The sequence below is a fragment of the Bombyx mandarina genome, chromosome 26 (assembly GCF_030267445.1).
Source record: "Bombyx mandarina strain Sakado chromosome 26, ASM3026744v2".
Classification (NCBI taxonomy): domain Eukaryota; kingdom Metazoa; phylum Arthropoda; class Insecta; order Lepidoptera; family Bombycidae; genus Bombyx; species Bombyx mandarina.
Genome location: NC_143232.1, coordinates 872,931 through 885,652, shown reverse-complemented (window position 1 = coordinate 885,652; position 12,722 = coordinate 872,931). Strand labels below are relative to the sequence as shown.

General features: G+C 37.2%; 1 protein-coding gene and 1 long non-coding RNA gene across 2 annotated transcripts in view; both read left to right on the top strand.

Moving 5' to 3' along the window:
• LOC149499748 (uncharacterized) overlaps positions 1–12,722 on the top strand; it is a 143,827-nt gene that overhangs the window by 64,895 nt on the left and 66,210 nt on the right. The window lies entirely within an intron of this gene.
• hkb (zinc finger transcription factor huckebein) lies at positions 1,942–3,237 on the top strand. Its single transcript, XM_028187898.2, has one exon. It carries the CDS (start codon positions 1,955–1,957, stop codon positions 2,846–2,848), a length of 894 nt encoding a protein of 297 aa, XP_028043699.2. The 5' UTR covers positions 1,942–1,954; the 3' UTR covers positions 2,849–3,237.

Genomic DNA, 12,722 nt, shown 5'->3' with positions numbered 1-12,722 from the left:
GTCCACGTATATAATTAGTAATATACGCTTCGCGAAAATCAAAGAAAATACTGTAGGTGCTTACTACGTTTTAGTTTGGATACGTATTTCATATTAAAGTTTTAAAATAAGTATTAATTGCGATACGCACACACTGAAAAGACGAACTCTTCGTTTACGTGAGAAAAAAAATTATCTTTCAAATGATAATTTTACTTTTAATCCAAGTACTTTTAAATTAATTTTACTGTCAAAGATCCGAAAACCAGTTATTTTGTCGAGATAAACAAACATTTTATTATGTTTGATGAAAAAAAAAACCTCCAGACTCCAAGAATCCAAAGAAACAGAATGCTTCTTTTTATCGCTTTGAAAAGAAAAACAGGCGGCACGCGGCCTGTCTGGCATTTATTGGTTTAATTGTATGTCGACTATCTCACTGAAAACCTTCGACAAGGGCTTCAAAGTTGATGGTGTTCAGGGTTCCCAGATACTACACTAACCTCGGTAAGAACGCGCCTCTCAGCAGACTAGTTGGGGAATTACGCAATTTGCATAGCAAGTATTCTCTGGACGTTTTTGCTGGCACTGTTGACAGTTTTAAACGAGAAGTATACAGCCTTGCTCAATCAGCTTTCTCAATTATGTAACAGCGTATTTGGTAGTAAATGTGTACCTAATAATGTAAGGTTTTCATGCAATATTTGTTATATATAGTTTTTTTTTTATACAACGGACCGCTTTTTTTATCAATGCATGCAGTCGGTACCTGTAATTGTGTTAGCATTTAGATTGAAATCAATGTATATTGATTGTTCTGTGCTGATGTATAATATGTTGGTACCCAATAAATATAATAAAATAAAATAAACCTTAAAATAACCAAAAAAAGGTTGTATATGTATTAATATTTTATTAATTGTGTATTATAAAAGAAAATTATTTTAAAATTCTCTATCATACATAATAAAGGCAAACGATTCATCACCATCGAAATTTTCCATTAGCACAGAGTATTGCAAATTTTTCCCGCCATTTTCGCTTTGTTTTTTTATGTAGCAAAGGAAATTTATTTAATTCGCTGATGTCGTTGGGAACCGAAAATCGTCAAGTCTCCCGTAAAGTAACATCGTTATCTATACAGTATACCAACAGCATAACACACACGTGCGTATATAATTTACCATAAATATATTAAAAAAAAACTTCTAGAATACAAGAATCCATAGAAGCATATCCATAACCAAAAAAAGGATGTAGGTACAGTTTATTTATTAAAATTTTACTAATTGTATAATAGATTACAAAAGAAAATTATTTTAAAATTCTCCATCTTAATAAAGGCAAACGACTCCTCAGTATCGAATTTTTTCCCGCCATTTTCTTTCTTTTTATGTAGCAAAGGAAATTAATTTAATCCGCTGATGTCGTTGGGAACCGAAAATCGTCAAGTCTCCCGTAAAGTAACATCGTTAACAATGCTCTCTGCTAACAGCACGACACATGCGTGCGTATATACTATAAATATAAATTGGAAACCGCAACAATTGCAGAGAACCATTAAAACAAGCATGTTGCAGCTGCGAAGTGGCGTCCACTCAACCGTGGCGCGCGGCCTCCGGGCCCGCCCCCCGACCCGGCACAAAAATCAACATAAATAACAATACACACCCCTATTTCAGCCACCCTGACAACCACCAAAAGCCAAAAACGTCGTAAGTGACCTATGAACATCACACAATATTCAACTCAAAAGACTCGTCTCCAAGTCAGAAAACTACGTGTACTATTTTCGAGCGCCCGAAAAAACTACCAAGCGTGTGCAACAATTGAAAAATTTTCGTCTCTTTCGTGCGTTCAATGGGTCTATCCCTCTTTTATTAAATTTATTGTCAATGTAATGTATATAAAACTTGTCGAAATGAAAAGGGCCTCAGTCTAAATCTTGTGTTGCCCGTGACATCATCATTTCGAAATGCTTTCCGTTGAGCAGACTTATTCGAGGCTCTTTAGGCCGTGGGACGTAAGTGATAAAAGTGATGCAACTAAAGAGGAAATTAAAAGTAAAAAGAGAAAAATCGAAGAACAAAAACGACAGAATCGCTTGAGGAAGATCCGTGGAATATACAACAGAGACATCAACCAAGACGCCACTGTGTCGACGACAACTGCAGATGAAGACGTAAAAAAGCCTATCGATGCTGAGTCGCCAGTGACCAGTTTGAGTTTGTGCTGCGACAGACTGCTTCAGGATCCGCAAAAAATAGAATTAAAGAGTCCACATTCAGAATCTAGCCCGCTGCGCACATTTTCTGAGTCACCAGGTATACCCATACCTCCGATGATGTACAACCAAATGGTGACATCTGAATATGCCCCTTCAGACATTGCACAGGCATTAGGTATACCACCAACCGATCCTTTACTTCTGGAATCACTAGCCCAAGGCTACGCGATGGAGCTGGAATACGCGAGGATACTCCAACAAGAAAACGAAGCGAAATTAATGAACGCTAGAAAACAACGCCCAAAAAAATACAAATGTCCACATTGTAACGTTGGCTTCTCGAATAATGGTCAGCTGAAGGGTCATATACGGATCCATACTGGTGAAAGACCTTACAAATGCGACGAAAAGAACTGCGGCAAGAGTTTCACCAGAAACGAAGAGTTGACCAGACATAAAAGAATACATTCTGGCGTGAGGCCGTTTCCTTGTGCGACTTGCGGGAAGAAGTTCGGGAGAAGAGATCATTTGAAGAAGCACACGAGGACGCATTTCGTGCAGGCGGAGAGGATGATGCCGGTATTCGTGCCTCTAGCAGCCATGCCTCATGTCGCGGCGTACCCATATCTATATGGTTATTGATGAGCTATGAATCCAAGAGGAATAAGGAATTAAACTGTCAGCTCTAGCGTGGCCTCCAGCGTGCTGTGAAAATTGAATATCTACTGAACATTTTTAGCAATTAGTTAAAAAGTAAAAAATAATGACATTTCGGGAAAATTCAATGAAAGAAGTTGCACGGAAGCAAATTTTCGAAGCCATAGACAATATTGTTTTGTATTCAAGATATTCTTTCGTGAAGACAAAGTATTATGACTTTGATTGCTCTTAAAATTAGTACAGCGTTTTTGAAAAATATCGTCTATATTTTGTGTGACGAATTTATTCACTGTCTATACGTATTACGGGAACAAATGCACATGTTGTAATAATTATTAGGTGTGTACACGGTATATGACATTTGGTCAATTTTAGATAAATTACATTAAAGTATATAAAGGTATATGTTTGCAGAAGAAATAAATATTTTTTGAGAATTTATTATGTATTAAAATAAATATATTTTTGCAATTGAACGTTTTAAAATTTATTTACCTGGTCTCTTCGAAATGTGGTACTTACTGGTTTTATTAATCGACTTCAAAAAAAAGACGACCTTAATTCGACTCTATTTTTTTATTTGAATTTTCATCAGAAATTTTTTTCGAGGTCAGTGGTCTTTTTTTTTATTGCTTAGATTGGTGGACGAGCTCACAGACCACCTGGTGTTAAGTGGTTACTGGAGCCCATAGAAATCTACAACGTAAATGCGCCACCCATCTTGAGATACAAGTTCTAAGGTCTCAGTATAGTTACAACGGCTGCCCCGCCCTTCAAACCGAAACGCATTACTGCTTCACGGCAGAAATAGGCAGGGTGGTGGTACCCACCCGCGCTCACAAGAGGTCCTACCACCAGTAATTACGCAAATTATAATTTTGCGGGTTTGATTTAAATTACACGATGTTATTCCTTCACCGTGGAAATCAATCGTGAACATTTGTTGAGTACGTATTTCATTTGATAAATTGGTACCCGCCTGAGATTCGAACACCGGTGCATCGCTCAACACGATTACACCGGACGTCTTATCCGTTAGGCCACGACGACTTCAATTGGTGGTGATTTTCCTAGGCCAGAGATGGTCACACTCTCTAATCTGATATTCTTGAGAGGCTATGTCAGCGTAACTGGGCTAGTAGGTGAGTTCACGGGGCTAAAACCGGAAGTGCTGCTAACACTGGCCCTAGCAAGAGCAGGGCTTCATAGAATCTACCACTGGAACGGAAACGCGACCCGCTGAGAAGATCCGACAAGAAAGTCAGTGGGCTGTGTCTATAGGTTAATTTACTCGTGGGGCCCTTCGTCGCAAGCGACGTGTTCGACGAGGACGGTGACCCGTGCTTGAGGTACCTAAAAGCACTGTTAATGGATCGGGAGGATCCGTAATGTCGTGTTTAGGGCGACGTCGACTGTTTAACATTCGGTCCACAGGATCGTGTATCCCTTTAGATCGTAACGCGGGACTGCTTCGCAGCAAGAATAGGCAGGACCGTGGTATGTCCAACAAAATATACGCCAGTTGGTATTAAAATATGTTGTTGATATTTAGGTATTGCAGCCAAACTTAACTTAAATTTTCTTCACTGCCTTTTACTGTACAGTTGAATACACGAATATATATTCTTATTACTGGTGCTAGAGCATCTTGTGAAACTCGCATGGCTAGGTACTGCTACCCTGCCTATTTCTGCCGGGGAGCAGTAATGTGTTACGATTTTTTCGGCGGCTTTTTAAAAGAACTATTTGTACCTTCTGCCATTGATGATTTTTCTTAAGTCTCGTTTGAAGGTCATGCCATAGTAATCAGGAATCTGTAAATAAGTAATCTAATTATCATGTCATAGTAATCTAATTACATATATGTTACTTGTTTGTTCACTACAAACATTAGGGAGATCTTATGAGCATACCTACGCGGATAGCTATACCTCCACGCTATTTCTACCTATTTCTTTTATATTCCTATTTCCTATTTCTACCGTGAAGCAGTAATGCGTTTCGGTTCGAACGCTATAAATAAAATTTTCAAGTTTGCAAGGTACAGACTAAAAGAAACAAGAATTTCAAGGTTTTTATTTATTTATTCAGTCATTCTTAAAATCGAACGAAAGTATTTGAAAACTTTAGTTGAGTCTGAAGTAAGATTTTTAGAAGTAATCATTTTTATGACACATCATTAAAATTCATAAGACGTATTCTATCGGATATCATTTCAAATTCAAGAAAACGCCATTATAGATGTCAATGTATTTTATCTATGGATGTCATAGACCATTTATCATTCGAATACAAATTATAAAATAGTTGTGCAAATTCACAAAACGTCATTCAAGTACGGACTTCCGTTTATCAATGCAGGTTTCTTTTTTTGTAAACTCTGGCATTGACTTCCATTTCATTTGGCCTTGTTATAAGAAATTTGTTGTAAAAATGTTTTGACTTTACTTTATTGTTAAATGTCTAATGTGAACACTTGCATTATGAATGGGATTTCGAGAAATGTTTACGAGGAAATAATTAGAGGCAATGACAATTCCTTAACGGAAATTGTAACTTAATTTTTGATGTGCGAAACTATCTTAGGTTCTATTGTACTTTCAGAACGTGATATACCAAATATGAATAATCTCTATATATAAAAATGAATTGCTGTTCGTTAGTCTCGCTAAAACTCGAGAACGGCTGAACCGATTTGGCTAATTTTGGTCTTGAATTATTCGTGGAAGTCCAGAGAAGGTTTAAAAAGTAGATAAATATGAAAATTCTCGAAATTAAATAAAGTTTAGGTCTTTTCTTTATCGATTGAGGCACTACAAAGTCTGCCGGGTCAGCTAGTAGTAAATAAAATAATGGTTTTTTTTTAGTACAAAATTCGTTGCTTTATAACTATGTTATAGTATTTTTGTTAAATTTAAATATAAATGGACATACATATGATTACATAAAAAGCACTTTAATTTTTGGTCATATATATACATGTTAACTCAAGTGATTTTAAAATTATTTATTTTCTACATACAATATACATAATATGTAAATCCAGTTATATTTTAAATTTAACAAAAACTGGGTGCTCATGTCGTTATCAATGGAGTCACAATATTTATCTTATTCGTAATAAATCTTAGTCAATCTTCACTGATTCCCATTATCTACCTCGTAAAACTTTAATCTTAGCCTTGACAATCCGACAATACGCAATAAACATGAAATAATTGCAGCACATCTAGAATCAAATTAGCAACTTTCCCACGTTACTATTGACCTAAATACTTTAAGATTTATTTATCGGACATCCGTTTCCCTACTCTACATGACGTCACAATTTGTAACAACAACGCCATTTAATTGATTGAATAAGATGTTTTCATTGCACACAGCGTGAGGTCTTTTGGGGCAGCCTCAGTTGTATATTTCGTTGGTAATTGAGACATTGCATTGATTTCACAAGCTTGATGTAAGTAAAACAAACTTGTTTAAAAACATTTTTGTTATAGGTTATAAAGTTAGTTTTAATTGATGATTAAATTGCTATGGATTTTTGCTGATTTTCTTATTTTTTTTTATGATCACGTGAAGATCACTTAAAAGAGAACTTAATTTATCAATTTATTTTATACGATAAAGCATAATCTTCCCGATTTATTGCGTTATTGTTTTTTTTTTTGTTATAACATTAAAACCTTTTAGCCGTTTGGTTTTTTTATGAAAAAAAAACAAAGTTTGTCATTCTCACGGTTCGAAAAAGTTAAGTTCTTTCAATCGGATAGATACCCTTTGGACAAACACCACAAGGATTTATATCAGAACCCGCCCACGGACCGAACGAATTTGCAGAATAGATAATTTATTGACCGTATTTAGCTTATAATCTGAATGTTTAATAAAAAAAGAAAGAAAGGAGGACGACATCGGCAGTGAAATAAAATTGTGTTTTAGGACTGTTTGGGTTAAATCCAGAAGATTTTTTTTTGCTTAGTTTTTTTTGTGGTAGGTTTTTAATTTTACCCTAATAGAGAACGATCAAGATGAGGACTGCCATCCTCACCTGGAGCGATGTCAAGGAGCAAGCGTAAGACAGGGTGAGGTAGAGACAATTTGTGAGGGCCCTATGTACCAGCGGGGTATCTTAGAACTACAACTACTAGAGAGCGAGGATGTACTTTCAAGTTTTTATCGGAGTTCATATACATAGTGATACCCTCTTGAGGTTTTTTTTTTGCTTAGATGGGTGGACGAGCTCACAGCCCACCTGGTGTTAAGTAGTTACTGAAACCCATAGACATCTACGACTATATCTATATCATTAAACGTGGATGTCATTTTCTCTGTATAACTTTCTCTGTATTCTCTGTATCGATGACAACGGCATTAAAAAGTTTTTACTTTAATATTGTTAAAAAAAAAAAAACTTTAACTTTAATTAGTTAGTTACCGGTAGACGAAGACTACGAGAATAAATACATTAAATGTGGTAAGAAAATGTTAAATAATTTCGTTTGAAACCGTGAAAGCTTAAAGTTCGTAAATCTAACAAGCTTTGAAAATTTTAGGAAATCTCGATCGTTTAAATAACGAGACTTTTAATGTATACGGAACCCTTCGTCATATATTAATACGCTAGCCAAGAGCAGGTGGGAACTCGTAACGGAGGAAAAAAAACCTGAAAATTAATGACCACGCCAATGTAAACATTTGTTGTTTGTGATATTTGTCAACGAATCGTTTCTCTTTCGTCTTTTTTTAATATGGCAACCGTCTTCTCACCAATGCCATTGTTGCCAGTATATAGTGTTTAAGAGTTTAGAATTTTAGAAACTAAGATTTTTCAATTACACTACATGTTACATTATACGAGGGCGGCACTGAAAATTTCGGGAATTAACGAAGTGACACAACATTACTATTTAAAAATGTATTTATTGATTTTCGATGTATTCTCCGCGAAATTTGACACATCTTTCCATACGATGGAACCAATCATTGAAGCAACCATCCCATTCGGAAGTTGGGGTCCCCAAAATAGCCGTTTTGTAGGCGTCCACAGCTTCTTCAGGTGATGAAAATCTCTGTCCACGCAATTTATTCTTTATTTTAGGGAAAGTATAGAAATCATTAGGGCTTAGGTCGGGGCTGTACGGCGGATGGTCTAATAATTCTATGTTTTCTTGCTCTAAAAACTCGTTTGTTCTGTGCGCGGTGTGAGAACTCGCATTGTCGTGATGGAGGATGATGCGGCGGTTGCAGTTCTCTTTACGGAGTTCAGAAACGACCTGTGGCAAACAAATGCTAGCATACCATTCTGCATTAACCGTTCTTTGTCTCTCAAGAGGAATAGTCGTAACATGGCCGGTTTTGGAGACAAACGTGGCCACAATTTTTTTTGCAACACTCCGTGAACGAACAATTTTTGTTGGCTTTAACTCATTTTCGAACACCCAAACTCGTGACTGGTTTTTTGTTTCGGGTTCGTACGCGTATATCCAGGATTCGTCACCTGATACAATATTGTATACAGCATTTGAGGATCCTGCGTGGAATCTTTCGAGAGTTCTGACGCACCAAGTGACGCGGGCCCCTTTTTTCTCTTCACAGAGCGAATGCGGTATCCATCGGGAAAACAACTTTTTTACACCTAATTGTTCATGCAAGATTATTTGTATTTGACTCATGCCAATGTCTAAAGTTGCCTGTATTTCGCGGTATGTCACATGTCGATCTTCCTCAATCAGCTTACGCACAGCATCAACGTTTTCTTGGGTGACTGCAGTTTTTGGACGACCTTGACGGGGATCATCACTGAGCTTGACACGTCCACGTTGAAACTCAGCAAACCAGCGATAAATTGTGGTTTTGGATGGGGTTTCATCACCAAATGCAGAAATCATCCGGTCAACACACTGTTTTTGTGTTAAACCACTTCGAAAGTCATAATAAATCATCGCTCTTGAATTTTCTCGAGTCAATTCCATTTTCTCAACGACTAAACAAGTTTGACAAAACCTCGTGACAAGACCGAGAATCTTTTTTTAAATAAATAAATGGTATTCGATTTTTAAAACCAAGGAGTTTTCAATTAAAAAGATTTTAATATGACAGGAACAGTGGAAATATTCCATTCCCGATACTTTTAGTGCAGCCTAGTATATATGCAAAATGGAACCAAATCAGATGAATGTGATTTATTTGAAATTGTGATGTAATATAATGATGTAAATGTAATTAAAAATTATGTAAAAATTAAAAGAAATGAAATGAATCAAGATGAGATAAGAAAAATGGTAGGAATTTATTAATACTACAGAGGTATTTCCGGAGGAGCCCCAAACTTCTGTACTTTCACGGGGGCTAAGCGGTCTTTAGTATAATATTACAGGGCTAAACCCGAAGAAATCCTAAATTAACAAAATAAAATTATTCACACAACTTCACTCCTCGCATTCCCGCAAAAAACCTTATGAGTTTCTCACCGACTATTAAACTGACAATAGCGATTATGAAAATCGAACTTGTAGTAGTCAAGATTTTGTTGTAATCAAGAAACCTTTATAGCTATTTCATTTTGACAAATTTAAAATTCAATATTCAACAGTATGTTAGAATGTTGTTTGAATTTGTTTTTTTTTATCCCTACCTAAGCCTTGAGAAGCTATGTCAGCGTAAGTGAGCTCTCGGGGCTCAAACCTGACGACGTTGTTAACGCTAACCCTAGCAAGAGCCGTGCTTCGCAGAATCTACCACCGGATCGGAAACGCGAGAAGATCCAGCGAGAAACTCAGTGGGCTGTGTCTGTGGGTTGATTTACTCGCCGAGCCCTTCGTCGCAAGCGACGGGTTCGACGAGAACGATGACCGGTGCTTGAGGTGCTCGTTAGTGGATCGGGAGGATTCGAAATTACGTGTTTTGGGCGAAGTCGACTGCATTCCATTCTGTCCGCAGGCTCGGGAATCTCGGGAATCTCATGTCGTGCCACTTTCTCGAAATGGCTCATTGATGCCGACTTACTACTGATGGAGTGGAGGTCGATGTTCCTGACGAACCACGGGGGTACGACAGCCATCCTGCAAAAACGGGATTGAATGATTTGAAGGGGTTTCAAGTTAGGTCATGACGGGGCGTATGCAAGTTTTGTAGATTGTCACCTTATTTCTAATTGACAATTTACTTCGCTTGCAAATCATCGGGCAGAGGCTACCACCGAATAGTTAGGAAAGAAAACAAACAACAATTACCTAGAATCTTGTACTAAGAATATCGCTAGCCATGCTAATTAATACAAACTCCATTGAATCGTCCAAGTCAAGTTTTAGTGCAATAAATTAGCCTTTGAAATGTCAATTGTCTGCATCCCATGGGAACTTTAGTCAGGTGTCACGCCTCCGCTGCAGTCCGCATTATACAGTGTCATAGCTACCTGAGATTAGTCGTTTGTGAAGTGTAGTGTGACCATATTGTATATAGAAAATATCGGATACGACCGAGTTACGGTGGTGGAGTATTTTTAAAAGACGTGAGGTTAATATCGTCTCCATCAGCGTGGTCACTTGTGCTTGGCGAAATAGAAAAACTAACTTAATAAAATTATATTATTATTGCTTTGGCGGTTCTCACTTCACTCTCTAGTGTCCTTTTTTATGAAGGAAGGATTATTGGTGCGCTGAAGGCTTTTCTAGTTTCACCAGGACAGGTGGGTGAGTAAAGGCTCAGCCAGGAGGGATGGGATTTGCTGACAGCTGCATGAGCGCAACAACTCAAGAGCAGCTGCTTCGCGAATGAATTTACTTTCCAATGAAACTCAGTGGACCGATGTTTAGGTTAGGTTTCACGTTTTGGTGGTAGGACCTCTTGTGAGTCCATACGGGTAGGTACAACCACCCCGCCTATTTCTGCCGTGAAGCAGTAATGCGTTTCGGTTTGAAGGGTGGGGCAGCTGTTGTAACTATACTGAGACCTTAGACCTTATATCTAAAGGTGGGTGGCGGCATTTACGTTGTAGATGTCTATGGGCTCCGGGAACCACTTAACACCAGGTGAGCCCGTAAGCTCATCCACCCATCTAAGCAATAAAAATAGTAAAAACGGTATTTTCACACACCTTTAAAAAAACGTCAAACAATAAACGGGAAAATAAGGACTAGATTTATTTTGGCCATTGTCATTGACAATTTCCAAGTTATATATTTTTGCGTTAATTATTATATTTTTTAATTTGCCGGACCCGAATATCATTACAAACTAATTACGAATGTTTTTTTCTCGATTTCTTGCAAAAGTCGCTTCGAATCATTATCGCATCGAAACTACCTGATTTTCGATATCCTTACCAGAACCTTGGTCACCCTATTACTACTAAACTACAAATTTCTACGTTGACAATAAAAATAAAATTATTTACAGTGGTCATTACGCAACAATGCTCATTGAAGGCAACCAGAAAAGAAAAATACTCAAAAATTCCCACAGCGAGTACTCGAGTGAGTATTATGAATTCGTTCCGGCAGGTTGTGTGCGCATTTTTTGACATTTGACAGTAGGTACGTAAAAAGATGATCGATATGATTCGATTATTTGTGATTGCGTAATCGAGTGATTACTTTTTATGAGCGCGCTCGACTCCCACGTAGTTTTTTTTAAAGTGGAATCTCAGTATGGTTGTATGTATGTAATAAATATACCTACCTACCTGGACGGTTACGTACTACCGTCCAGCCTGTTTCTGTCGTGAAACACTAATGCGTTTCGGTTGTTGAGGGGGTTGACGAATTCATGGTCTATGTGTTAAGTGGTAATTGATGCCCGCGGACACCAATAACGTAAACGTGAGACATGAGTTCTAAGTTTCAGTTTTTATAGTGCAACGGCCGCCTCAACCTACAAAAATTTTTTTTTTTATTGCTTAGATGAGTGGACGAGCTCACAGTCCACCTGGTGGTAAGTGGTTACTGGAGCCCATAGGCATCTACGACGTAAATGCGCCACCCACCTTGAGATATAAGTTCTAAGGTCTCAGTATAGTTACAACGGCTGCCCCACCCTTCAAACCGAAACGCATTACTGCTTCACGGCAGAAATAGGCGGGGCGGTGGTACCTACCCGTGCGGACTCACAAGAGGTCCTACCACCAGTAAATCAAATCCAAACGCATTACTGTTTTATGGCAGAAAAAAGCAGGGTACCAGCGGTGATTTCCACTATAAAGGTATAACATATATCATAACACAAGATCATTATCATCTTAACATTATAAAATTATCTTCGTCAGTTAAGATATAACATCATCCACGGATTATAGTGTCTACTTTAGCAGCGGTTATACCTCTTCAGACTAAAAAGGTCCCTACCGCATATAGGTCACTGCAAACGAAAAAAATAAAATGAAAGATAACAGTGCGAAAATGTAGAGAGAAGAAAAACATTTTATTTGGTTGTATAAAACTGATTGAGACTTTAAATATATTTTTTTTTTGTTATTTTTATTTATTTAATAGATTATTATAAGCGTGTTTAATTAAAGAGATCCTATAAGAAAGGTTTTTGTTGGTGACCCGACGTAATCTGAACACTTAACATAATATATAAAGAAGTAAAGAATTACATTTTGATGTTATTTAGCCGTAACCTATACCAGTGATTGTACGAAGTCTGTTTTTAGGTACATCTTTTTATCATCTCTTTAATAATAACGAAAACAAATAGCCCATTAAAATTCAGATCAAATTATTTATAAACTTTATACTGTAAAGAAATATACAAATTAACGAAAGTATGTAACTTACCAACACGTTCAATTGTTTGAAATCAAAATGGCGACCATAAATCCATTTGACATAATCAAGTTTACACAAAACGTTAT